This window comes from Tursiops truncatus, chromosome 8 (genome assembly GCF_011762595.2).
Source record: "Tursiops truncatus isolate mTurTru1 chromosome 8, mTurTru1.mat.Y, whole genome shotgun sequence".
Taxonomy (NCBI): Eukaryota; Metazoa; Chordata; class Mammalia; order Artiodactyla; family Delphinidae; genus Tursiops; species Tursiops truncatus.
This window is the reverse complement of record NC_047041.1, coordinates 105,921,430-105,949,228: the sequence shown is the minus strand read 5'-3', so window position 1 is coordinate 105,949,228 and position 27,799 is coordinate 105,921,430. Positions and strand designations below refer to the sequence as shown.

Below are 27,799 nucleotides of genomic sequence, written 5' to 3'. Positions count from 1 at the left end.
AGAAGGCAAAGGGACCTCCACTGTGGAGGGTCTAAGGCTGGGTCGCCACGGTGAATTACAACAGACACGCACGATCACGAAAGCGGCAGGAGGCGGGGAGTCTCGTAACTCAGTGTCATCAGACAGGACCCCAAAGACGGAGCCAGAGCTCAGCGGGACCTCTGGGCTCTGTCTAGTGTAGCTGAGGCTCCCGACGGAAGCAGAGCCATGAAATGCTTGCATTAAAAACAAAGTCACCAGCCTGCCGCAGGATCAAACGCAAACCAACTGGGAGAAGCAGAGGGAGGTGGTGAGACACTGATGCCTTACCTGTTGGCTACGTCTTAAAAAATCCCAGAGCCAGCATGCGGGTCCGAGGCTGGGGAACGATGGGAAGCATTAGGATGGGGAACTGCTGACCTGGTCCACAGCTCACCTGGGGGCAGGTGCCAAGGTGGGCGCTGTGCCCGTGAGAGCCGCCAGCACGACGCCCAGGTCTCTGTTTTAAGCACTTCGCGTGAATGATTTCATTTGAAATCTCAAAACAGCCCCAGGGGGCAGATGCTATCATTGGCCCGGTTGTGAAATGGCACAGGAAGGCAAGAACAGCGTCTCTGTGCCCAAGGGCCCAGGGCAAGGAGTGGCAGGGCTGGGTGTGGGCCAGGGGTTCCGGCTGCAGCGTCAAGGGCAGGCTCTGGAGACCAGGACACACTGGCCCCGCAGCGCCACCTGGCGGTGCAGCAGGGGATGGGGGGTTCCCCGGGGGACAACAGGACCACCCCCCCCCAGCTTCCCAAGGGCCCCACCTGATCTCCTCGGCGGGACTGTGGTATTTCCACTCAATGGGCTCAGAGAGCGGCTCCAGCAGGTCCTCGTGGCAGGACAGGGCGAAGTCCACCTTCACGCGGGGGTAGGGGCTCACTCTGCTGGCCTGGGAAGGACAACCCCTCAGCGCTGGTACCCGTACAGGCCCCTGGGATGACTGCAGCCAGTGGGGAACACAGCTCAGAACCCCACTGGGGACCCTTCACGGCCGCCAGGACGGCCAGAACAGAGACGGATGTAGCAAACGCTGGCAGGGATGTGGGGAACCCAGAGCCCTTGCACAGCGCTGGGGGGACGTGAGATGGGCAGTGGCTGAGGACAGCCTGGCAGGGCCTCCTACAGTCAAACAGGGAACCACCACAGGACGCTGCAGTCCAGTCCCAGGTATGTAACAAAGGACACGCAAACACGTCCACACGGACACCCAGGCATACGTCCACAGCAGCACAATTCATCACAGACAGAGTGGAAATGGTCCAGACGTGCACCGACAGACGAATGGACAAACAGCACGTGGTCTAGCCATTCAGTGGAATATTATTCTGCCGTAAAAAGGAATAAAGCACTAACACACGCTACAGCATGGACGAACCACAAAACATTATTCTCAGCGAAAAAAGTCAGACGCAAAAGGCCACATATGATATGATTCCATTTCTATGAAACGTCCAGAATTGGGAAATCCATAGCGACAATGCAGACTGATGGTTGCCGGGGGCCCTGGGGGAGGTGGACGGAGAGTAACAGCTCGTGGGTCCGGGTTTCTTTTGGGTGATGAGAATGTTTTGACGCTGATTGTGGTGATGCTGCTTGACTCCACGAATACACTAAAATCCACCGAACTGTGTGCCGAAATCAGTGAATTGTGTGGTAAGGGAATGACATCTCAATAAAGCTGTTATTAAAAAAAATTCTGGGTCTTTGATGCGCATCCCACGTGTGTGTCTATAAGCACTTACCGCCAGGTTTCGAGATGAAATCTCTGCCCTGTAGCTTCTGACATCCTCCAAATCCAATGTGGCGGTGAGGACTTCCTGGAGAAGGGAGTTTCAAAGAGAAATCGTGATTTCCTGTTCTGTTTTGTTTTTCACTCACACGTCTAATTTGTTTTCGTAGGTGTGCCAAATGGCACCCGATGAGTTATGCCTTCTAAGGCAGGGACTGGGGGTCCAGGGAGAGGGGACAGCCAGTGGTGCTGCCGACCCAAAGCCCTTTCCTCTTGTCGTTGCCACGGGAACGTCCACGGAATTGCCGGTGATTCGTTAATCACGGCACGGGACACAATCCTGTCAATAAATGTCTGCTGGGGCTTCTGAGACAGCTTCTTAAAAAGACACACGAGGAGCAAGGGCCCCTCTTCTGCCTTTGAACGGGGCTGCATGAAGATGCATGGCTGGAGCTCCTGCAGCCATCCTGTGACCAAGAGGCAACTGAAAATGAAGCCCACACAGAGGAAGGCCCAGATGGAGAGTGATGGAGGGGTGGAGCCAGAGCCCCGGCAGTCATCGCGTTGGGATCCTGGCCTGGACGTGCTGCCTGTGCTCTAGGAGATGATGCTTCATTCCTTCGAACCCAGATGAGACGGGGGTTCTGCCACTTGCAACAAATTACAGAAAAGGGAAAAGTTTTAACTCATAGACGTTACTCCTTCCCTTATGAAGAAAAACACACTAATCAAATTATATTGTGAGGACATTGTCTCATACACACAGGTGCAGGACAGCAAGAACTGCTTCTGGGCACCACTGGGGGACACAGGGTGGCTGGGCCCCCGCTCCTGCCGCTGGGCTGTGGACAGCTACCTGTGTCAGCAGTGGGCCTAACCCAAGCTGGAAACACCCGTGAAGAGACAGAGAGTAAAGAGCTGCCGCGTCCTTTGGTTCTCCTGTCATTTCCCAAGTGACGGGTCACTGAAGCCGCCGGGCTGCCTTGACAAAGCCACAGAAAGTGAGAAGACGCCGGAGGAGTGAACCCTTCCTGGGAAGAAGGCTCCAGTCCACTTTCCCCAGAACTCAGTTAGCCTTGCACAAAGGCTCGATCGAGGCTGTGAGAAGCATGTGCCCTCGAGAAGGTCAGCTGACCACGGAGGAGGTGGCAGGACAGAAGGGCACTGCCTTGGCCGCAGGGCAGTGATGCCACCTCTGTCCCCAACACTCAGGCAAAATCAGAGAATTCTGGCTCGAAAGCCCCCTCCAGGGGGCGGGAGCCAACGGTCCCCAGGTTTCTGTCTGGCGAAGAATCGCCTGTGTGCTTGCTGAAATGGGGGCTCCTTGGGGGGCCTGGACGGGGTCCAGAACCTGTAGCGACCTGCAGGCCTGCTCATCCTGCAGCATGTGACCCCCCCCCCCAAACCCCCTGCCGGTGAATCCTGCCACCAGGTGCCTGAGGCTCTGACGTTTGGCTTAGTGCTTTGGCCGAACTGACGTGCACTGAAGCATGTTTGGAGGAGATGAACACCTAGCCGTCTGCATGGCCTTCATCTTCCCCTCCAACGCCCTTCCGTCTTTAACATGGTTAATACTGAACAACAGGACGGCTTTGGGGACGCAGCCACTTGGAAAGCAAGGTCTGAGGGACCACGATCAGGACGACTTTTGCAGGGAGATGGAGTGTTCCCGCGGCCGGGGCCCAGACTGCCAAACCTTGGGCTTCCCTCTGGGCAAGAAAACACCATGGGATTCTTTTCAAAGTTCCTTTCCTTGGCCCATTTTGAAACCGAAGTTTGGTTTCATAACCACTTCCTTGCCAACAACCCCAAGGAGACTGCGGAAGGCATGAAACATCACCTCATCTGCGTGGATGCCAAGGAGATGAAGCGACAGAAGTTACAACAGAGGGTCCTGGAGACTTTCTTATTCCGTGACACCGCTTGCCTTTTGCTCCGGCAGAGCAATCCCCGGAGACTTTTTTTTTTTTTTTTTTGCTACCACCTGCCTCTGTGAGTGAGCGTTTCCAACATTTGTTTCCAAAAAAAACCCAAGTTGGATCCAAAGACAAGATGTGCGATGCCATGTGAGACCTGTACTGACCGTCTGAGCCCAGTAACAGTGACCCTTCCCGGCAGCACTGAAAGTTACGCTGTGTTGCGTTTGCGGAAGTGGAATCTATTCCCATTTTTTGGGCAGTAAAAGCCATTTTCCTTCTTGGGTGCTTAAAAAAAAAAAAAAAAGAAAACCAACAGGGAGAGCCACACGATTCTCTACAAGCGCACCTTTTCATCTCGTCTTATTCTCTCTGTAAAGGAAACTAATGTCCAATCACATGGGAAAGCTCTGTACTCACGTTAATGTGTTTTCAGAAGCAGAGGGTGTGCAGTTTTCATATTTGTGGCTCCAGTGAGGTTACGACAACGTTGGGGGGACGTGCCCCCCCGCGCCCCCAGCTGGTCATCAGTCCAGTGAGACCAGGGCGCCCCCCAGAATGAGGAGGGTGGGGGTCTCCAATGCTGCTTCCAGAACCCGCGGGGCAGGGCCCACAGGGAACGTGTGCTGTCTTGATTTCTGGGGAAAACCCCCTAATGGCCCACCTGCAAGCCCCCTCCTGGATCCGCCCCCACGGACGGGCTCCGCTCTCATCACGGGGACCAGGCGCAGTGCCTGCTCATTCCTGAGGACTGGCTCCAGTTCCCCGCCAGCCCCGGCTGTGGGATTCTTCAAACAAGCCCATCACATCCTCCCGGGAACCGGGGGTCACCCCTCTTGTCACTACAAAGCCCGCTCCTGCAGCTCCTGGCCTCTCCCTCAGCTCCAAGGGCAGCCTCGGGGGGACCCTGCAGGGCACGTGGGGCTGATAAACTGCCGGGGATCCCATCCGTCCAGCGTGCTGTGCGGGCGGTCCCCGTAACCTCAGGGTGAGAATCCCTCCCGAACCAAGGAGGTGAAGAGGAAGCAATCAAAACCAGCAGGACCCACCATGGGGCCACATCAGACCCCCCGTCATGGGGGAGAACAGAGAACACGGCCCCTGAACCAGAGACCCTCCCGCCATCCCACGCGGGCTGGTTCGTACCACGTCGTCCAGAGAGAACTGGGACCCCTGGGCAAAGATGCTGCCGTTCACGGCTATCAGGGCACAGCCGTCGTAGTACAGCCGGTCCCCGTCACAGCCCTTCTGATTGGCCAGCAAGTAAATCCCGCCGTTCTGGAAAATGCAGGGGACGGCAACGGTCAACTGTGGTCCGTCACCTTCACCCTCCTCCGGCCCAAACACACGAAGCTTCAGACGCCCCTGCGACTGTGTCATAATTAGCCCCCCCACCCCAGCAAGAAAATGTGCGCCTCCAGGGAACGTCCGCAGCTATGGTGCTCTCGGCCTTCCAAGGTACCAGGCATCACACGAATCATTCATTCTCGCCTCCCAACTACCCTTCAAGGCAGGCGCTGTCACCTCCACCAGACAGGAGGAGAGATGCAGCTTCAGAGAAGACAAACCCCCCCAGGTCACGAAGCCGAGACTCTGTCCCAGGAAAGAGCAAACACGGCCCCTGGTGTCACGCTGCCAGCAAGAGGGGCAAACTCGTGGGCGTTCCCCGTGCCTTGCTGTGGTGCCAACGGGCATCCTGGCTCCCGGTCACCAGGTCACTTGTCCTGAGACCAGTATGATGGTCAAGAGCCCAGGAACCGGATGGCTGGGGTGTGAGCCCAGGGGCCACTTGACTGCCATGTACCGAGTGTCCTGCTCCAAAGAGCAGAGGTGTCAACAGCACCTGGCCCGCAGGGCAGTTTTGAGGGTTAAATGAGGTCAGGCAAGCGGGGCCCGGGAAGGGGCGTCACGCACACCGATCGGCTGCGGCTGTAACCAGAAGCACCGAGCATCCCCACGCTCAGGCCCCGCCCAGCGCTGGGCGCTGGGGTCACAAGCGTGAGGCAGACACGCTCCAGCATCCCCGCCGCCACCTACCTTGGTGGTGGCCATGGTCACCAGGTCCACCCGGGCGTGGGCTTTGCGCAGCATGTGGTGGCTGCCTGAGGCATTGGTGAAGATCTCCACGCCGTCCAGGCCCATGTCCACGTGTGGGCTGTGGGCAGGGGAGGGCAAAGAGACCGGTGTCCCCAACCCACCCTCCCAGCCCCGCAGCTCCCAGGGCATCTCCCCAGCCCCAGGCCATGACACCAGGAAGGCTGCAAACCTCCAATCCTCCGGGGCCCAGCGAGGATGGGATCTATGGCGCAGAGGGCAAGGCTGACCTGTGGGGTGTCCAGAGTTCCTCGCAGACCTCACTCCCGATGCACGTGTCCCGGGTGGAGAGGACAGCATCCCCAAAGGGCACAGTTTCCTGGGTTGGGAGACCAGAGCGCTTGAGACCCCTTGGCCATCCCGTCTGGGCCAGGTACTGAACCAGGACGCCAGATGTGACGCATGAGACTTGCATGAAGGCCACGATTTTGTTTCAAGTACTAATGAATCCTTCCTCGACCCGGAGCGGTCCCAGCCCAGGGGCCAGCAGGCAGCTCCTCCGCTGACCCAAGGGCCTCAGTCACACCTGGAAGCCGAGCTGAGCTGCCACAAGCTTGAGTGTGGCTGCCGCTAACTGTGACTCGGTTCCTGAAGCTTCCACGGGCCCAGACGGCCAGCGGCAACAGCATCGGCTGGGTGCTCTTCTGACATCATCTGTGCTCCTGGGGGTCCCATCCCCATGTCAGAAACGAACGGACTGAGCTCTTACAAAGTTCACGCCAGCCGACGGGTCATCCAGCCCCTGAACGGCAGGGCTGGGGCAGGACGCAGGGTCCCTGTGTCTCTAGGAGCTACGTTCGTGTCCCCCGAGGGGTGGGAGCTTCCAGGGCAGGGACGGAGCTGCCCCTGAGGCCGCCGCACCGGTCTGAGCAGTCACCGAGATGAGCAAGTGCTGACAGGATCACCCGGGCGTGGGGCCCACCTTGGCCTCCTCTCTCGGGGACCAAGTTTCAGCTGCGTTGCCATTTCACTGAGCCAAAAAATCACCCTGGCGGGCCTGGACCGCATCCCAGCACTCTTGGTTGGGTCCCCTGACGTGTGTGTTAGTGGGTTCAACTCCCTTTATCACCAAGGGCAAGAACCGAGGGGCAGGCCTGCCATTTTCTGTTCTGACGCTTCTTGCCACGGACACAGCCCTCAGCCAGGACCCCGAGCTGGCCGTCCCGGGACCCCTGCACACCCTGCAACGGGTGCCTCGCATTCCTTATCACAGGGTTAGGGCTGGGATCCTGACCCCATCTTCCTGTGACAAGACCAGGGCTCGGGGCAACAGGGTGATAAGCAAGGCATGCAGGGGGGCTCTCAGTGACGGGCCCCTGACCTGAATTATCCAGGTTACAGCAGTTACGGGGCTGGTTTGCCCTGTTTCTTGAAAACTCCCCTGAACTTTAATCCACTTGCACCCAGGGCCAATTTCTGCAACTTGCTCTCAACCAGGGACACCAAGCAGCGTCCTTCCACCTGCAGGCGGCCCCCACGCTGGTTTAGGGGGTCACCTGGTATGTTTTCTAGGATATCAAAGGGTCCTAGAAGAATGAAAGGGAGGATTTCTCGCAGCAGGGGGACTGCCGCTGAAATGCTTGTTTCTCACACACACACACACACACACACACACACACACACTCACTGTGTCTGGATCACGATGCACTTAAATTGTTCCCATTGCTGCAATTCACGGTCAGAAAAGTTTCCAGGTCACATGGGAGGCGACCAGACCTGGCTGAGAGCCCCTGTCCCCAGCCGCAGCTGTGCCCAGCCCTGACTGCCTCGCGGGGGGCACCAACCCAAGCTGGCCCCCCGGACATCCTCTCTTAGGGATCAGAACCGGTGCCAGTGACTTAATCTGGCTCCCGAGCAGCGGTGATCTTGGCCCAAGGGCCAGGGAAGTGAGAGGCAGGCGGAGACCCCTGGCATAAAGAGGAAAGGGGTCTGGGGGCTGGTGGATCGGGGAGAAGGGCACTCCTGTCCCACCCCCCAGATCCATCCCCAAGGTCCAGATGCGTCCCTGCTGACCTGCTCCACTGCGGAGGTTCAGTGTGTCTCCATGAGCCACCTTGAGCGCAACAGTGAGGGGTGCAGAGAATTGGGTGTCATGGGCTAAACCGTGTCCCCGAAATTCATGTGCGGAAGCCCTAAGCCCCAGCACCTCAGATGTGGCTGTGTTTAGAGATGGGGATCTTTAAAGAGCTGATTAAGGTAAAATGAGGTCACTAGGGTGGGGCCCTAATCCAATGTGACTGGTGTCCTTGTGAGAAGAGGAGAAAAGCACACAGACACACACAGAGGGACGATCCCGTGAGGACACAGGGAGGAGACGGCCGTCTACACGCCAGGGAGAGAGGCCTCAGGAGGACCCAGCCCTGCCCACACCTGGATCTCAGATTCCAGCCTCCAGGACTGGAGACAGTGAATGTCTGTTGTTTAAGCCACCCAGGCTGTGGTGCCTGGTTATGGTGGCCTAAACAAACTGAAACACTTGGCAACCAGAATGGAAACTCAAGCAGGAGCCAGAGAAATCAGGGCCCCCCCCGAAACACCCGCTCTGTGCCCCTGGCTCTCAACGCCCTGCAGGAAGTGGACAGCACCAGGTCCCAGCTGTCCCACCGCAGCAGCTTCCAGGACGAAGGGGATGGTCGAGGTCCCCAGATAAGGCTGCAAAGTCAAAGCTCTTCAGGCCTGGCCAGCCAGGTGCAAAAGATAAGACAGGACAAGACAGATTTCCGATGCTGAGTTTTCACAGAATGAACAGGCAGCCAAGGAAAGTCCTTCATGAGTTTTATAACTAGAAACCCTCCAAACCCGGCTTCTTGAGCAGTCCCTAAGCCCGAGCCCCAGCCCAGCAGGGAACAGCCGGCCGGCCGAGGTGGGGCAGGAACCCCTTCCCCCAGGCTCCCCTGAGCCCTCTACCCCGTTGAGTGAGCCAGAGGAGAGGAGAGGGCAGGGACAGGACAGGCATGACACAGGGGAAAGGAGACGCCCACCGTCCCCCCACCTCTGCTCCCGGGACCCTCCCCACTTGTTACAGACATCACCCCTTTGTCTGTGCTCCTTACACGGGCCATGGTGATGCCCGTTACTTTGACCCGACGGGTCTTGCCCCCACGGCCCACCCCAGAGCGACGTCTGACCGAGAACGGGTTTTCTTCTCCAAGACTCACCTGCTTTGTCAGGTCCTGTATCATCCGGGGGAGAAAATATTCCTCTGTTTGCCTGGAAAGGAAACCACCACAGATGTGAGAAGGACCATCCGGGAAATACGCAGAACGGCACCCAGACGCAGAGCAAAACGAGAGCTTGGAACGGATGAGCTGGCAAAGGAACCATCAATTTAAGGCAAAAAGGCAAGTATAAGCCTGCGCGATGAGGCTCCCAGGCCACGTGACAGCGAGACGCTGGGTGCTCTCCTACCATCGGCCTGGCTTCCCCACCCTTTTGTAACTGACCAGGACACCATGGGGGCCTTCCTGGGACAGGCCTTCCCCCATAGCCTCTGCGTTAGCTCCTCTCTGAAGTACCTAGATAACAGTAGTTGATGCCCATTTCCTGAGTTGTTTTACAGATGTGAACACCCCCCACCACCACCGCCAAATGGAAGAACTACTCAGTGACCGTGAACACGTGGCCCCAGGTCTCCTGGAGCCTAAGGACTGATCATATTCACCCTGTGACACCACCCTGCTGCCTCACCGTCAGCCAATCAGAGAACTGTGCACGAACTGATCGCGTACCCTGCAACACCCTCCTCTCCTGGCCTTTAAAAACGCTTTGTCAGAACCCTTCGGGGAGCTTGAGACTTCTCGGGGCCTGGGCCACCTCGTCTCCTTGCGCGGCCCTGCAGAAAACCTCTCTCTGCTCCGAACTCTGACATTTCAGTTTGCTTGGCCTCGCTATGCCTCGGGCACACACTTGTGTTAACACTTTCACGCGCGGCATCGGAGAGGCATGTCACGGCGATTATCTGAAAAGAAGTCGTATTTCCCCACGGAGACATCCAGGTGGAATTCCTGTTCAAGGGTCCTGAATCAAAATGATCACACCGCATGAACCCAACGTACGGTGACAAACGGATATCATCACTGAAGTAATAAAATAACGTCCCAGATTGTATGAGCTGGACACAGAGTTTAATACACAACTTCAGTACAAGCCATCCCACGGTCTACACGAAAAGGTAGAATTCGAACAATAGATGGTTTCCAAATCTGACCTCAGATAGGCTGTTACCAGATGCACCATTAAGACATTTAATTAACTAGATTTCTTTTTGCTTTCTTGGAATTCACAAGAACCTTCTGGGAGATTTTCGTGGCTTTTACTTAAGTAAATTTTAAAAGCAGAGAAATTGAGAGGACAATGCTGTTTCTCCCTCGCTAATGAAGGGAAAAGAAACTGCAGACGTCCTCTGACCCCCAGCTGCCTTGGCATCCCATAATGAGCTCACCATCGGTAGGCTCGGTGATGGCGGTGCCGCTGCGTCACAATTTGTTTTAGAGGGAAGAGCCGCCCCAAGGTTTCTCCGTTCACCCTCGCCTCTCCCCTCAATTTGCACGAAGATCCATTCAGAACCAGATGCAGGCGAGCCCACCAGGGAACGACGCAGGTTCCCCTTTGCTCCTCCCCACGCCCTGCTCCAAAGCCAGCCTACACCCAGCGGATGGCTCATGAGGTCCGCACAGTTCATTAAAGAACCAGAGTACCGACAGTAAACCCTCCGGATCGGCAGTGAGTCATTCCAAGCTGGCTTCACGCTGGCCCGCCCCATCTTTCCAGCTGCCTCCACACCGGAGCCCCTCCTGCTCTGCACAGCTCCTCTGATGGGCTGTTCTTCTTCCTCAGCGAACATCCCCTGGAGAAACCCTAGCAGCATATTTCTGCTGAGAAACCACTCCTGGCCATGCTAATTTCAAGTCTTTTCTGGCCCTCTGGGAGCTACAAGAGTCCCCTCGACACCCCCGCCCCCCAACACCCCCGTCTTGCTGGGCTCAGATTTGGGGCATCCACCTAAGAATCTAATGAAAGTGAACCTAGATTCTTAAGTTCTCTGCGGTCAAGAACTGGGCCTTTTTTCTGTTTTCCTACAAAAGCCTGAAATAGCATCTTGAAGCTGTGACGGACTCATTACTAAAGCAGGGACACAGTGACAGAACCATTTTATTGTCACCATTTTGGCACAACTCCCGAAGGGTAAAAACTCTGTTTTAGTTTTTTAACTGTACCAGAATGAAAGCTTCTGGTTCCAGCTCAGTATCCACTGCCACCCTTCCTACAGGCACCATTAAATGAATGATGGTCTGAAAGGATTCAACGTTTCAACATTAGAAATGGAGGAAAAAAAAGTGAACTAGAGATCTACGCTGGCATAGAGTTAGAGACAACAGAAGCCAATGCAAGATAGCAAAGAAAATCAGACAATAGAAGATAAAAAGTGAGCTCAAAACTAAGAAAATAATTTGAAAAATTAAAACATTTGAAGATATGAAAACATATTAGGTGCATCAAAGAACAGAACAGAGAGGGAACCCTTGGGTACTGTGGGTGGGAATGTAAATTGGTGCAGCCACTGTGGAAAACAGTATGGACGTTCCTCAAAAAACTAAAAATAGAGCTACCACATGATCCAGCAATCCCAATCCCGGGCATATATCAGAAGAAAACAAAGACGTAATTTGAAAAGTTAAATGCACCCCAATGTTCATAGCAGCACATTTACAGTAGCCAAGACATGGAAGCAACCTGTGTCCACAACAGATGAACGGATAAAGAACATGTGATACATAGACACAATGGAATACTACTCAGCCATAAAAAAGAATGAAATGTTGCCATTTGCGACATTGTGTATGGACTTGGAGGGCATTATGCTTCGTGAAATAAGTCACACAGAGAAAGATAAACACTGTATGATATCACTTACATGTGGAATCTAAAAAATAAAACTACTGAATATGACAAAAAAGAAACAGACTCACAGATATAGAGAACAAACTAGTGGTTACCAGTGGGAAGAGGGAAGCTTGTTTCAGAAGCTGATCACAGGAATCTCTCTTTGGATGAAAATCAGAGGCCCCATGACCTGCAACCAGGGATTATACATACTAAAAAAGTCATCATTTCGGGCTTCCCTGGTGGCACAGTGGTTGAGAGTCCGCCTGCCGATGCAGGAGACACGGGTTCGTGCCCCGGTCTGGGAAGATCCCACGTGCCGCGGAGCGGCTGGGCCCGTGAGCCATGGCCGCTGAGCCTGCGGGTCTGGAGCCTGTGCTCCGCAACGGGAGAGGCCACAACAGTGAGAGGCCCGCGTATCACAACAACAACAACAACAACAAAAAGTCGTCATTTAAAGGACTCTGTCTCCAACTTAGATGAAAGGACCCTTACCAGGTATTCATAAGTAGCTCATAAGCATAGTGAAACAAGGGAACTGACTCTTGGGTTCATACTTCCCACTTACGAGGGGTCTCTGCATCAGACTGGTCTACAGAAAGGACTGCTGAGCCAAACAACAGCCACCCCAGGATGAGAAGAAGACAGCAGTTGTAGACAGCTGGCCCAAGAATCTGGACCAGACCCATTCTACTAATTCAATTTACTGTTTACCAAATATCTGTCTCCCCTATCAACATTGAAGTTATTGTTTTACTTCTAACCATACCTTTGCCCCCAAAGTTCAGATGGAAAGAAAATTCTCTAGTGAAGTTGTCACAGAGTATACGTACTCGTGACAGGTACCAGTGCTTGCTTTAAGTCTACTGCTAAAAGCACATGTAAAATGTTTCCTTGACAATTCAGTATAATTGATAAAATGTATAGCCTATAAAAGGTTTCCTGGCTAGCATACTTCTGTGCTTGTTCACTGCGTCTGATTAGTTTCCCCAACATGGATAACTAGGCACATATATCTGTTTATATCTATATCAAGCTGGCCTAGCACCGAGTGATATGATGGACCCGTAGCAGGCAGCAACCGCCCTGGCATCGAGGGCAAATATTTTGATCATAAATGCTTTCTATCAAAAGATCTGCAGTCAAAAGGGGAAGATGATGGAGGACATCTTCACATGTTGAGGTATGGGGAAGTCATTCTGGCTTACACATGGTTTAACTTAAACTTTATACTAACCAGAACGACCTGTTTTGTGGCCTATCAAACATGCATTGTACGTCTGCTTTAACCACTGAGGAAAAGAGTGGATTCAAAAATCAAAATAGAGTAACTGTGGTTCAGGCATCCAAAACAGAGCTGGATGGCCATGGTGGGTGTGGTTTCAGACATGCCCCAGGATCACTGAGAACTTGAATTTTCTGAACTGTATCGGACTCAAGGACACCACCAGCTGTTCTCAAAACAGTATCTGCTAGCTGCCAATTGCAAACTTACGTCCTCAAGGTCTCCTCTTGTAACTACGAAATCTTTTACTTCAGGAACAGCAGCAAACGAGACAGCTCAAGCCATAGCTTCCCAGCAGAGGCTCTCGATCCTCTAGCCAGAAGGCTCCTGGACAATAAAGTTGCTTTAGGTTACATTTTAACAGAAGAAGGGGGCGTGTATGTAGTGGCCAAGAGTTCCTGCTACGTATGTACTAATATCACATCAGAAGTTAAAACCTGTTTAGAGAAAATCAGACAAAAGGCAGCTTGGCTCCAACAAATGTCATCCCCAAAACCTGGATTTGATCTCTTAAGAAATATCTTCTAATGGATCCCAGCAAGAATAAGGTCTATGCTTGAGGGACTGGTTAATATCATTTTGTGTTTGCTAGGATTTATAGCCCTTTTTGTCAGAACTCTCTACTTGCTGTTTGTCTTGTATCCTTAAGCCCAAAGTCTTGACCTCCTCTTGGGATTTGTGAGTATTTGAAATCAAATTTGAAACAGTTTCATTCGTCAAAGCTTCGTTAGGCCTACATCCCTCTTCAGCAGGAAGCAGCCAGAGTGGTCATGGCCCCCTTCCCTCAAGACTGAGGAATGTTTAGAAGGTTGGGGGGCCTGAAACCATGCCCCCTAGAGTTAACAGAGTTAACAGAAGCTGACGGCTAAAAGGAATTCTTGAGGTTGTCTCGCAGAGCAGCAGACTGGGGAACAGCTTGTTAAAACCCCTCTGCTTGTAAACCGCCTTTACTGAGGTAGCTCACTTTAGTTATTGTTTTCTTTCTTTCTTTTTTTCCTCTCTTTAATTGAATACGTTCCCAGCTTCGTGTAGCCCAGTTGTTTTACAAGAACGTGGAGGTTGGCTCATCGGTTACCAGGGAAACCAGCAAAGGGGCATGTCCCTCACCGCCCCTTTGATAAACTGTCATAGATAGTTCTGATCTAAAGATTAGAACAGTCGTCACTAGCTGGGGCCAGGGGGCAAGTATGTAGGCATTTACTGATTAGGCTCTATGACTAAGAGGGAAGGTGAGTCAGGTGAGCGGGGTGTAGGTGAGGCGGGGACTGGTCCAGCGGGGATGTGCAGAGAGCCAGAGGGCAGCCACCTTGGGTGGCCTGAATGCACAGTTGCAAACCTGAGCATCTCGGCATTCGGTTTGCTGCACGTTGGACAAGTGGGTGTGTCCACAGCAACAGACTTGTGATTGGCAGTTCAGTGGGGCTGAGCCCTGAACCTGTGGGGTCAGACACTACCTCCAGGTAGACAGTATCAGCACTGAGTTCATTGCCTGGTGGTGGCAGAATCATAGAAAGCTACTGGGTGCTGAGTTTCAGCAAATGAGTGACTGACAGGGGAAGACAGTCATCTAGGAGGCTGAGCAAACCCAGGAGGGAAGGGAAGTCCCAGAGAACTGTGACAGGGAGGGGGTGCCGGCTGTGCAGCCAGCCTGGGGGACAATAAGCAGACTGGGGCAGGAAGTGCCTGTCTGTCTGTGGGAGGGGTGTTGGGCGAGAACAGAGATTGAAAGCAAAGGAACTTGACACTGGTCGACTCCAGGCAGGAGAAATGGGCGAAGAAACACGGATTCAGAACACAATCTGCGGCTCAGCTGTGAACGCGGATATCGGCCGATCGTGAAACACTGAGCTGTGACTGGTTAGAGAGAAACAGCAAGCCCAAAATGGAGTCATCTGCCCCAAGACAGGAAACCAAGACTTCACTGCAGTTTCAACCTCTGAGAACAGTCAGTCTGACGTCCTGCTCACACTGGGGAGGCAGGCTCTGCACGACGAAGACCCTGCTGTTACTGTTCACAAGGGCCAAGACATGGAAACAACCTAAATGTCCATCGACAGATGAACGGATAAAGAAGAGGTAGTGTGTGTATGCAATGGAGTATTACTCAGCCCTAAAAAAGATGAAATGATGCCATTTGCAGCAACATGGGTGGACCCAGAGGTGATCCTACTAAGTGAAGTAAGGCAGACAGAGAGAGACAAATACCATGTGACATCACTTACATGTGGAGTCTAAAATAGGACACAGATGAACTTACCTACGAAAGGGAAGCAGACTCACAGACATACAGAACAGACTTGTGATTGCCAAGGGGGAGGGAAGGACTGGGATTTGGGATTAGCAAATTAGACTATTACATACAGAATGGATAAACAACATGGTCCTACTATATAGCACAGGGAACTATATTCGATATCCTGTGATAAACCATAACGGAAAAGAGTATTTTAAAAATGTAGAGATATATATATATATATAATGGAATCACTTTGCTGTACAGCAGATATTAACACAACATTGTAAATCAACTATACATCAACTAAAAAAAAAAAAAAAGACCCTGCTTGCTGTGTCCTCCGTATCAGAGGAAGGCCTGGGCTGAAACTTTTCTCTCGCTAATACCTTCTTCTGCCTATAAAAACCTTCCATTGTGTACAGCCCCTTCTATTTACTAGTCGGAGGCTGCCCAGTTCCTGAATTGTTGAATAAAGCCAATTAGATCACCAAATTCACTCAGATGAATATTTGTTTTTTTAAACAAACTTAACCAGAAAACTGTGAAGTGCCCATGTCAGGAAGAGGCGGTCAGAGAAGCTAACAGTGAGGCTGCATCGTGTGCCAAACCCTGTCCTTCCAGAGCAGGAGGCCACGAAATATCAATGTCTGCACGAGTTAGAAATACCAAGGCGGGGGCTTCCCTGGTGGCGCAGTGGTTGAGAATCTGCCTGCTAATGCAGGGGACACGCGTTCGAGCCCTGGTCTGGGAGGATCCCACATGCCGCGGAGCAACTAGGCCCGTGAGCCACAACTACTGAGCCTGCGTTTCTGGAGCCTGTGCTCCACAACGAGAGAGGCCATGATAGTGAGAGGCCCACGCATCGTGATGAAGAGTGGCCCCCGCTTGCCACAAGTAGAGAAAGCCCTCGCACAGAAACGAAGACCCAACACAGCAAAAAAAATTAATTAATTAAAAAAAAAGAAAAAAAAGAAAGAAATACCAAGGCGGAACCCAGAGGCTACAGGAGAAAGGAGAAAAATGGAAAATGGAAATGGACAGCTATGGGGAGCAGGGCTCGGAGACGGGGCAGATTGTGGGGGGGCGGGTTGTGTATTTCTTTTTTGTTATCAAGCTTATAGAATTATTTATGAATTACAAAACCATATTATTATATAAAAGGGCAAACTATTTGTACTCTGTATAAAGGAACAAACCATTGGACGAATCTCAAAAGCGTCATGTTAAGCTAAAGAAACCGTTTCCAAAGGAATGTACATGGTGTGACTCCATTTGTATGAAATCTAAGAAAGGAGAAGACTAACCTTGGGGGCATCACCTGGAAAGGGGCAGGGGTGCCGTGGACATGGCTCTATCTTCTTTAGGGTGTGATTGCACGAATGCACACAACTGTCAAAAAAGAAAGCTCCTAAAATCTGCATATCTTATTGCATGTTATTTATGCCTCACTAAAAAAGTGTAAAAGTAAACACTATTTGATACAACATTCCCAACTGTAAAGAGAAGTTCTGTCATATTATTACTTGATATTACATGATTTTTATAATATTTAAAGCATTCAGAGCACAGAAAAAAATGTTTTTAACTAACATAACACTGGCATATAAATTTAGAGAAGAGAGGGGCTTCCCTGGTGGCGCGGTGGTTGAGAGTCCGCCTGCAGATGCAGGGGACACGGGTTCGTGCCCTGGTCCGGGAAGATCCCACATGCCGCGGAGCGGCTGGGCCCGTGAGCCATGGCCGCTGAGCCTGGGCGTCCGGAGCCTGTGCTCTGCAGCGGGAGAGGCCACAGCAGTGAGAGGCCCGCGTACCGCAAAAAAAAAAAAAAAAAATTTAGGGAAGAGAGGGAAATCCTGAATAGATACTAGCAAACGGAAACAAAGTTTAACGTTCCACATCCATTTGGAGCTTATAAAGACATGCAAAGACTTACCATGTTCATCTCAACATATGCTAAGAAGAAATTTGATAAATTCAACAACCATTCTCAATTAATTTTAAATCTCCAAAGTAAAAATAACTAAGGATGGATATAAATCTGAAACCAAATCAGAAACAGGAAGAGCTTTCCAAGTCAAGTTGGGAAAAAGACAAAAATGCCTGTTGTCAAAGACATTTGTTCTAGAAATGATCTAGAATATTGTTCTGGAAACGCTGGCCAAGAAAAGTAGTTTCGAAAATGAACTGAGGGATGTAAATATTAGAAAGAAGTAAAATTAGTTTTCTATTATAGAATTTCGACCTGAAAAAAAAACAAACTAAGAAAATCAATAGAATAACTACTAGACCCAATAAGAGAATGTAGTAAGGTGGCCAATTACAAAAGCAACACACAAAATCTCAAGTTTTCCTACATAAAATTCCATTTGTAATAGCAGCAACAATAAATAGACAGGAATAACTCTAAGAAGAATATAGGGCAGGGGTTCTCAACTGGGGATGATTCTGTCCTCAGGGGACACTTGGCCATGTCTGAAGATATTTTAAATTGTCACAAATGGACGTGTCTATCAGTGGAGGCCAGGGATGCCGCTATACACCTTTCCATGCCTAGGACAGGCCCCCACGACAAGAATGGTCCAGCCTAAAGCAACGGGGCTGGAGCTGGGAAACTGTGATATACAGGATCGGATGTACAATGACGGAGGATGGGTGACTGATGACTGAGAGTTTCATGTGGTCTCTGATAAGTGGGCTATAAATTAATCGGCAGGGTCAAACCAGCTATAGCTAAGCGACAGGTACTGCGGGGCAGGGACTCTGCCCGGAATCCTTGTCTATCTCCCCCACGACCTGCACAAGCTACGCGCAGGAAGACGCTTCACAAGCGCTCAAGGAGCAGTCACAGACCTGGCTCCCGGCATCGGGCAGCGACTCACCGGCTCCGGGACCACGGGGTGAACCAGCGCAGCTCCCGGTAGTTGCCTTCGTTGGCCAAGGCCATTTTGGGTCTGATGAGCAGGATCTTCCTACAGGCAGGGGGACAAGGCCACGCCTGAGATGAACACGACCCGACGAGAAGCAGCTGCCGGTCCGTCCACCCCGACAGTCGATGGGCACAGGGCAGCTAAGACCCGGCAGGGGGGCGAGGGGACATGACAAGGCCTCTCTCCCTGGACTGACCTCCCAGCAGTGGGGCCGTGTGTCCCCACACCCAACCCCGTGGCCTCTCTCTTTCTAATACCTGAAGGTGTCCGTGGTGGTGGAGACCAGGAGCAGTGCCACTCGAGTCACCTGCCTGGTACACCAGCCCCCACTAAGGTAGTTCCGGAAGAAGCCTCCCTGCACAGGGCCCCCAGGGACCGTGCCCCAGGGCACTGGCACGAGTGCCCGCAGGCCCCTAGAGCTCAGCGGAGGCAGGCAGGTCACTGCTCCCGGCGGTCACCTACCTGTTGAGAAAGATCACCCTGCAGTTGTAGCGGACGTTTCGGTGCATCACGGGCCTGTGGAGAGAGGGGACCACGCGCTTGTTGGCAAAGAGCAGAGCTATGTGTCTGCTTGGGCCTGTGGAGAGAGGGGACCACGCGCTCGTTGGCAAAGAGCAGAGCTGTGTGTCTGCTTGGGCCTGCGGAGAGAGGGGACGCGCGCGCTTGTTGGCGAAGAGCAGAGCGATGTGTCTGCTTCAATGTGAAGCTTCTCCATCCTTTGTGAGAATCAGAAGGCTCCCCTGTGGCTTTCTCAAGCCAAAGTTAACAACAAGCCCAAGTGTTTCTGCCACAGCGTAGGCCCTAAGTGGGAGAGCGTCTTCTAAATAGAGCACCAGGTCCCTCCCCGCTCAGGGCTCCTCCTCTCCTCCTGGAAGGTTCTCGGACCTTCCAGTGGCTCCCTCCCTCCCCTTCTCACACCCCTGCTGTCACATCACCTCTTCGTCCCCTGCTGGCCTCAGGCACTAGCCCCTGTGCCTCCCCAATTCTCCCTCCCGGCACCTCTCCTGACCCGAACACCCCCCACCCCAGAATGCAGGCTGCAGGGCAGGGGCAGCGGGTCCGAGGGGCCGGGGCTGGGGTGGGGAGTGGTGGGCCCTGAGCAGATCTACTCACCCCTCTGTCTGGACCCTTCTCAGGATAGACATTGTGCTTTACATCTCCTCCCGGACCACCTGGTACCTTCCTCCTCTGCAGGGGAGGGGATCAAAGCTCCAGAGGCTGGGGTGCTCTGGGGCCAGTGGCTGGGGCAGAACCGGGGCACAGCTGGGTCGAGACGGGGCAGAGGTGGGGCAGAGCTAGGCGGAGCTGGGCAGAAATGGGGCAGAGATGGGGCAGAGCTGGGAAGAGATGGGGCAGAGCTGGGGCAGAGCTAGGCGGAGCTGGGCAGAAATGGGGCAGAGATGGGGCAGAGCTGGGAAGAGTTGGGCAGAGCTGGGGCAGAGCTAGGCGGAGCTGGGCAGAAATGGGGCAGAGATGGGGCACAGCTGGGTCGAGACGGGGCAGAGGTGGGGCAGAGCTAGGCGGAGCTGGGCAGAAATGGGGCAGAGATGGGGCAGAGCTGGGAAGAGATGGGGCAGAGCTGGGGCAGAGCTAGGCGGAGCTGGGCAGAAATGGGGCAGAGATGGGGCACAGCTGGGCAGAGCTGGGCAGAGATGGCAGAGAAGGCAGAGCTGGGCAAAGCCCAGGTGCTGGAGCCCAGCTCAGGGTGAGAGCGCAGCGCTCAGGGCAGAAGGCATCAGGCACCACGGGAGGATGGCCTTAAGGGGTACCTAAGACGATGGGTTGTCAGATAAAATTAATAAGGCAAATAAATAAATGCCCTGGGACATGAGTGATGGAGGAGGAAATAAAACCAGCCATTAATAGTGTGCGCTATCAAGTCAGGTGGCCAGGTCCCAATCCCGCTTTGCACTGGGATAAGTCTCACTACCCTGGGTTCCTCCTCCCAGAGGGACTGAAGGACAGGATGCAGGCGGGGGTGCCCCCAGTTGTGGCCACGACACACGGATGCCACCAGCAAGGACTTCCACCGCTGTGGTTTCTAATCCTCCCCAGGCCAAACCAAAACCTGCCTGTGTTCACATTTATACAAAAATGTGTTCAAGGGCTTCCCTGGTGGTGCAGTGGTTGGGAGTCCGCCTGCCAATGCAGGGGACGCGGGTTCAGGGCCTGATCTGGGAGGATCCCACATGCCACGGAGCAACTAAGCATGTGCGCCACAACTACTGAGGCTGTGCTCTGGAGCCTGTGAGCCACAACTACTGAAGCCCACGCACCTGGAGCCCGTGCTCCACAACGAAGTGTAGCCCCCGCTTGCTGCAACTGGGGAAAGCCCGCGCGCAGCAACGAAGACCCAGTGCAACCAAAAATAAATAAATAAGTAAATAAACTAAAAAAAAAAAAAAAATGTGTTCAAGGCAGGAGGTAAACTTATATTTTAAACAAAACAGAGACCCTCAGTGAATATCCGATTTCCAATTGGAGTAAGCCTCTTGAACAAAAACAAACAGAAAATTGAAAGCTCAACGCATAAAGTTAAACAGCAAACAACATACAAGTAAAAGTATTTTTATCGTATGTGGGGATGGGTTGATATTATTCACATATAAAGAACTCTTAAAATAAATTAGACACTTCAACTGTAGGCTAAAGAACAAGTGTCGCAAACGGCCAAAAACAAACAAGAGAGTTCACCTTCCTAAGTCATGAAAACAAACAAATAAGATCTTTTTTTTAAAAAAAAATTATTGTGCGTTTTAAGATTCTATTTTGTTTTTTAAGTTTTCTTTATTTTGAGCTAGCCCTTTGTGATCAGCGCTAAGGACAACACGCCTTCAGAAACAGGGCAGGAAGGAGGCTCAGCACCTTTTTCCTGGAGGATAATTTGTAAAGACAATTTCAGACGGAGAATATCAATGACATCATGGTATGACGGTTGTTTTCTTCAGTGGTGCTTACAGATCCAGATAAATGCTGGATTTCCAAAGAAAAATGTCTTTAAATATGACTGTTAGCACTTTGAGGACAAAAAGCAGAAAAATTATAATCGGATTATAAGTTCAAGGCCAGCAGAGGAAAGTGGAACAAAGAAAACACACAAAAGACAACAGGAAAAACAAAAAAGAAAAAACCATGATGACTAGGACATTTAATAAAGTGGCCAGAGGTGGGAATGTGAATTGGTACAGCCACTATGGAGAACAGTATGGAGGTTCCTTAAAAAACTACAAATAGAACTACCATACCACCCAGCAACCCCACTACTGGGCATATACCCTGAGAAAACCATGATTCAAAAAGAGTCATGTACCAAAATGTTCATTGCAGCTCTATTTACAATAGCCAGGAGATGGAAACAACCTAAGTGTCCATCATCGGATGAATGGATAAAGAAGATGTGGCACATATATACAATGGAATATTACTCAGCCATAAAAAGAAACGAAATTGAGCTATTTGTAATGAGGTGGATGGACCTAGAGTCTGTCATACAGAGTGAAGTAAGTCAGAAAGAGAAAGACAAACACCGTATGCTAACACATATATATGGAATTTAAGAAAAAAAGAAAGTCATGAAGAACCTAGGGGTAAGACAGGAATAAAGACACAGACCTACTAGGGAACGGACTTGAGGATATGGGGAGGGGGAAGGGTAAGCTGTGACAGGGCGAGAGAGAGGCATGGACATATATACACTACCAAACGTAAAATAGATAGCTAGTGGGAAGCAACCGCATAGCACAGGGAGATCAGCTCGGTGCTTTGTGACCACCTGGAGGGGTGGGATAGGGAGGGTGGGAGGGAGGGAGACGCAAGAGGGAGGAGATATGGGAACATATGTATATATATAACTGATTCACTTTGTTATAAAGCAGAAACTAACACACCATTGTAAAGCAATTATACTCCAATAAAGATGTAAAATAAAATAAAATAAAATAAAGTGGCCAGAATCAGTCCATGTGGTGGGCTGCGTAAAGGCCCCCAATGATGTCCCCATCCCTATTCCCAGGACGTGCAAGCATGTCACCTCATGCGGCAAAGGGTACCTCGCCGATATAACAAAGTTACAGACCCTGAGATGGGAGATTCTCCCGGACTCTCTGGCGCCCTCATCGTAACCACAAGGGTCCTTCTGTGAGGGAGGAGGGACAGTCGGAGGGCATGTGGCAGTGGAAGCAGGGGTTGCAGTGATATGATCGCTGGCTTTGAAGATGGAGGGAGGGGGAGGGGCCACGAGCCAAGGGATGCGGGCGGGCCTCCCGAGCTGGACTCTTCCAAGGAAACCGATGCTCCCCCAACAGCCTCCAGAAGCCCAGCCCTGCTGACCCGTTTCAGACTTCTGAGCTCCACACCCACAAGGCAACAGATCTGTGTGGCTCTGTGTGTCGCATCTGTGGTACTCTGTCACACAGCAGCAAAAGAGGACACAAACATGGTCCGTGTGTCGAGAATGATAGTAAAAGCGAACAAACGGGGTTAAAAATCTCATCTGTTCACTGCTCAAAAGAGACCTACCACACAGACGTCGCAGCAGGTTGAAAAGGCAGTGCAGCCCACGTGCAGGGCCGAGGAAAAGAAAGCAAACTCGGCCACATCCACACCACGTGACACAGAGTGCAGGATGCAAACAGAAACAACATAAAGGCCCGCCAGTGGGCTCTGGTTACGCAAAGCACGTCACAGACACGCTCAACAACAGTCCTAGGCCAGAGCCCTACCCACGTGACCTGCACCCGTGGAAACTACCCGCTATGGACCTACAGGCAGACCTCGTCTTATTGCACTTTGCTTTACTGTGGTTTGCAGGTACTGCTTTTTTTTTTTTTTTTTTAATTGAAGGTCTGTGGCAACCCTGCATTGAGCAAGTGTACTGGCGCCATTTTTCCAACAGCTTTTCCTCACTTCCAGTCTGTGTCACATTTTGGTAATTCTCGCAATATTTCAAACACTCCCCCAGGAAAAAGATTACAACTCCCTGAAGGTTCAGACGATGGTTAGCATTTTTTATCAATAAAGTATTTTTTAAGTAACGTAAGTACGTATATTTTTAGCCATAACAGTGCACGCTTAATAGACTACAGTATAATGTAAATGTAACTTTCATATACGCTGGGAAACCCAAAAGCTTTGTGACTCGCTTTATTGCTATGTTTGGCTTTACTGCAGTGGTCGGGAACCAAACTTGCAAGGTCTCCAAGGTCTGCCTGTACACCACGTGGGCCTACAGCCATGGAACCTACATCATATACATCTATACTTACGGAACCTGCATCTAGGGAACGTACACCATACGGACCTACACCTATGGAACCTACACCTATGGACCTATATACCACATGGACCTATACCATACGGGGGAACCTACACCTATGGAATCTACAGCTATGAAAGCTACATTTATATACCTACACCCCCTGGAACCATATGGTCAGCAGGTCGATATGGAGTGATGTGGAACCATCCCAAGACTTACCGTTAAGTAAAGAAAGAGCTATGCATGTGAAAGGGAGACCCTGTGCTCCCAGCTGTGCAAAGCGTGTTCCCACATGCACAGTAGCATCTGGAAGAACATACAAAAAAAAATCTCCCAAGAGCGGCCTCCGCTGGGGGAGTTAGGTACCTGCAGGGCTAGAGAGGGAACAAAGCCCGCTCCTCCACAAGAGGCCTTCTGTGTCTTTGAACTGTGCAGATTCCACCTCCCTGCTGTTAGGATGGCTCCAGACATACGACGCCCTTGAACTTGCCTCCTTCCAAGCCAGCCTTTCCCCATGCTCACGCCGGCACTTACATTCCCACATCACAGATGATATCCTGAGTGACTGGAGATTCCAGAAGGGCAGCCAGGACCTGGAGCGAATGCAGGAGGGTGTCCGACTCGTAATAATGATCCCAACAACCGTAGCCACTGCAGAGGGAGGGAGCAGGACAGTGAATCCCTGAGACACACCGGGTGGGCCCGGGGGCAGGGGTGGGGCAGGGGACTAGGGGCCTAGGAGTCAGAATATGCAGGGGTGCAACCCAGGCCTTGGTATCTTTTTTTTTTTGCGGTACGCGGGCCTCTCACTGCTGTGGCCTCTCCCGTTGCGGAGCACAGGCTCCGGATGCGCAGGCTCAGTGGCCATGGCTCACGGGCCCAGCTGCTCCGCGGCATGTGGGATCTTCCCGGACCGGGGCACGAACCCGCGTCCCCTGCATCAGTAGGCGGAGTCCCAACCACTGCGCCACCAGGGAAGCCCCTTGGTATCTTTATAAAGCCCCCCAGGAGATTCTATTGTGCAGCCAGACTTGGAATCACTGCTACAAAAAAAACCCCAAAAACGATGCTCTTTATTGGAAATTCATGGACTGGTCCCCATCCACTTCTCAAAGTTGTCAGTTACAATGAGAAATTCTCTCTCATGTCAAAAAGTGTCTGCTCTTGGATTTTTTTCTTTTTAACCTTCCATGTAGCCCAAATCCCACTAATCTACAAGAAAGGGATGCGAAAGAAACAAAGCTGGACCCAGAGAAAAACATTCCTCAGGCAAAGGGACCATGAATAATCATTCAAATGCCACTCACACAGCTGCTCCTGAGTTTCCTGCTAGAGATACGGAAGCTTGGAGGGGGCTGAATGGTGTCCCCCAAAAAGAGGTGTCCATGCCTTAACCTCCAGGAGCTGTGGATGTGACGTCATTCGGAAAAAGTGTCTTTGGAGATGTAAGTGAAGGATCTGGAGATGAGATGACCCTGGCCCTAAAGCCAGTGACAAGTGTCCTTACATGAAACAGAAGGAGGAAAAGCCATGGAGAAGAGACGGGGCTGGGGCTGGAGGGATGCGGCCACAAGACAGAGAACTGGGAACCAGAAGCTTGAAGGGGCAGCAAGGACCATCCCCTGGCACCCTGGAGGAAGCAGGGCCTTGCTGACACCTTGATTTGGGACTTCGGGCCTCCCGAACTGTGAGAGAATAAATTCCTGCCGTTTTAAACCATCCAGTTTGTGAAACTTTGTTACAGCAGCTCCAGAAAAAACTAATACAATGCTCAATGAGGTCCTAACAGGGGAAGTGGGTTGAGAGTAATTTCTCAGTCTGGGAGTCCCAGTAACGAAATGTACAGAATTTGTAAAGTACTATTTTATTTTGTTTTATTTATTTTACTATTTTATTTTATCTTATTTCACTTCATTTTGTCTTATTTCCACACCGCATGGCTTGTGGGATTTTAGGTCCCCAACCAGGGATGGAACCCCGACCCCCGGCAATGACAGCGTGAAGTACTAACCGCTGGACTGCCAGGGAATTCTCTGTAAACCACTTTTAAATCTTCACAAGGTCCTTCCCACTACGCATGGCCCGGAAGTGATGTTGCAAACGCCGAGCAAACTTTGCACACGTGAACACAAACCCCCCAACTGGCCTTTGCCACCCTTAATGCCTTGAAAAGCATTCCTCTCAGCCTCTGGTTCTGATCAGGGGGAGAGCCTGATTCTTAGATGAAAACGGGGTCCAGACCTGGGATGCCCTTTCCTCTCCAAGGACAGACTCCTGCCTCAGAGGCTGTCACTTCCGCACCTCCCAGGCCACATATGATATCAAACACCAATGCAATGCCAGACGTCCAGCCAGCTTTGACATCAGCCCCGGACTGGGAAGAGTCTGCCTCTCTACGAGCTCCTGTGTTACCCGACATAGGAGTCTGGGATCACCCAGCCTTGCCGGGCCTGCTTTGTTCAAGTGTGCCAAGCACGCACATTCACGGGCTTCTGATGGTCTCCTAAATGGGCCTGCATGTCCGCAGTTCTCAATGCCCGCCACCTCCTTCCTTGCACTTTCGGCTGAGGGGAGCTGATATAGACGCCTCTACCTGCCCACCCTGGGGTGTCTGTGTGTTCTGCTCTCACCATATTTCCAGTTCTGGTCCAAGCCTGTATCTTGCTCCTTTGTGCTTGGCAATTTCAATACCTACATGTACAGAGAGAGAGAAAGAGGGGCAATTTCAGCACCCACAACTGGTCCAAAGGCAGATCCAACTCTCTTGCTGCCATAGGTGTCGTAAAAAACAAAAGGGCATCTCCCAGACCCTGCTGACACCTGCAGGAAATGAGAGACACAGGCAGGGCCTGCAGGGCTGACCCTCAGCACCAAGAAGGAGCAGAGCGGGGCGAGCGGGGAGTCACACACTGGTAGTTTATTAACCAGCAGATGCGGAAGACCCTGTGTAGGGAGAAGACGGGACCCAAAGGCACCAGCAGCAGGTACCAGCCGCCTCTGGGTTTGAGCAGCAGGCCGGGGAGGAAAGGCTGGCCAAGTGGAGACTCAGCTCTGGCCACCGAGACTGCCTCTCTTCACTCCAACTAGATTTGCTCTGAGCTCTGATGAGATGAAAGCAGGTTGAGATCAAAAAAAACAAAAAGGATGAAGGTCCGAGGCACATGGCTGCTAAGATGCCCTCACCTGAATCATTCTGTTTTTACTGCGGTTGGCAACTCTGCTGCAGTAACCAGCTGAGGACAGCCAGTCTGAAGCGGCCGAGCCTGTAGGGTCGCCCAGGGCAGCCCCACTTCAGGTGTAGATGTCAACAGTGCAAACTTGCGCTTTCAAAGGTGAGCTGGTGCAGATGACAACTGTATGGGGGCCCCCGTCACACACACACAACGACCACACCTAGTCTCTAAGCTGGGGAGCTCACCCCTATTCCACTTCCCTCTTTGGGTCGGTTTCAGCTCTAGAAATGTCACATGCGACCCCAAAGATATTTGAGGACAGGTTCACCCCAGCCCTCCCATCTCCACCTCCACGGCCAGACTTTTCTTACCACGCGTACAGACCACGTGTCCCCAGGCACTGTAACCCACTCCGCACTCCCATTCATGAGGAGGACCTGGGCACTTACGGGCAAAGGCGTGGTCATAAGATAGCTTATCTTATCTGTCCCCATGCCAACGGCCACGAGTTTCTCCAGAGCAAGGCTGCGTGTGCGTCACAGCAAGTCTGGTGGCCAGAATGGACCTTCGCCCCTCTGCCCCACGCCGGCCCTAGACTCACTCTTTAAAATCCTTTGCAAATTGCCCTCGAAGTCCAGGGCCCACTGGTTGAGCGCGCAGGTGGCCACGGTCACCTTCCGGCCCATCCTGGCTGCAGTCGCCTGGGCAAAAGGCCGGCCGGACGGTGGGTCTTTCTGTCCTAGGGAGACAGGCGGCCGCGGCTTGTGTCCTTCCGGGTTGCCCCGTCCCGTCCCGCCAGGCCCTGAAGGGACAGGACAGCAGAGCCCCAGCGTCAGGCCCCGCCGCGATCTCCCCGCCCTCGCCCCGCCCCGCCCAGCCCGCCCCGCCCAGCCCGCCGAGCTCTCCGCCGCGCCTGCGCAGGAGGGAGGCCCGCGGAGCCGCGAGTGCTCGGCAAGGGTGCCAGCGCGCTACCCCCGCCCGCGCCGCCCCGACTCTGACCGGGCAGGTGGGACGGTCGCCAAGTCCTGGAGCGCAGGTGGAGAGGGGCCGGCCCGCCCGCGTGCCCCCATACCTCCCCGCAAACTGCATCTTAATACGCTTGTGCAACTTTATTTTCCCCCGTGATATTAATTACGTTCTTTTGGTTATTTCTGCATTTGTCACTGCACTGTAGGAATAAAGCCCACTTTATCCGTTCATTTAAGTTAGCAGCGCTGTGCCAGCACACACGCGCACTGCTATTTTCATTCCTGTAACGCATCCCGTGTGAGGGCAACT

At 52.3% G+C, this 27,799-nt stretch overlaps 1 protein-coding gene across 2 annotated transcripts in view; it reads right to left on the bottom strand.

The window, feature by feature from the left end:
- The window catches only part of NADSYN1 (NAD synthetase 1), a 35,302-nt gene extending 7,932 nt beyond the window's left edge, over positions 1-27,370 (bottom strand). The window contains exons 1-12 of one of the 2 annotated variants that reach the window (XM_033861373.2): positions 27,123-27,370; positions 25,979-26,039; positions 23,883-23,999; positions 18,554-18,607; positions 18,044-18,133; positions 8,919-8,970; positions 5,991-6,079; positions 5,704-5,821; positions 4,813-4,944; positions 1,764-1,838; positions 786-910; positions 310-358 (exon numbers count right to left, since the gene is read on the bottom strand). In XM_033861373.2, coding sequence (XP_033717264.1) covers positions 310-358; positions 786-910; positions 1,764-1,838; positions 4,813-4,944; positions 5,704-5,821; positions 5,991-6,079; positions 8,919-8,970; positions 18,044-18,133; positions 18,554-18,607; positions 23,883-23,999; positions 25,979-26,039; positions 27,123-27,207 — 1,047 coding nt within the window. In that variant the 5' untranslated portion in view covers positions 27,208-27,370. Of the gene's footprint in view, positions 1-309; positions 359-785; positions 911-1,763; positions 1,839-4,812; positions 4,945-5,703; positions 5,822-5,990; positions 6,080-8,918; positions 8,971-18,043; positions 18,134-18,553; positions 18,608-23,714; positions 23,848-23,882; positions 24,000-25,978; positions 26,040-27,122 lie in introns of those variants that run through there. The other variant, XM_033861374.2, reaches the window with a different exon arrangement.
- Positions 27,371-27,799: the final 429 nt, after the last annotated feature.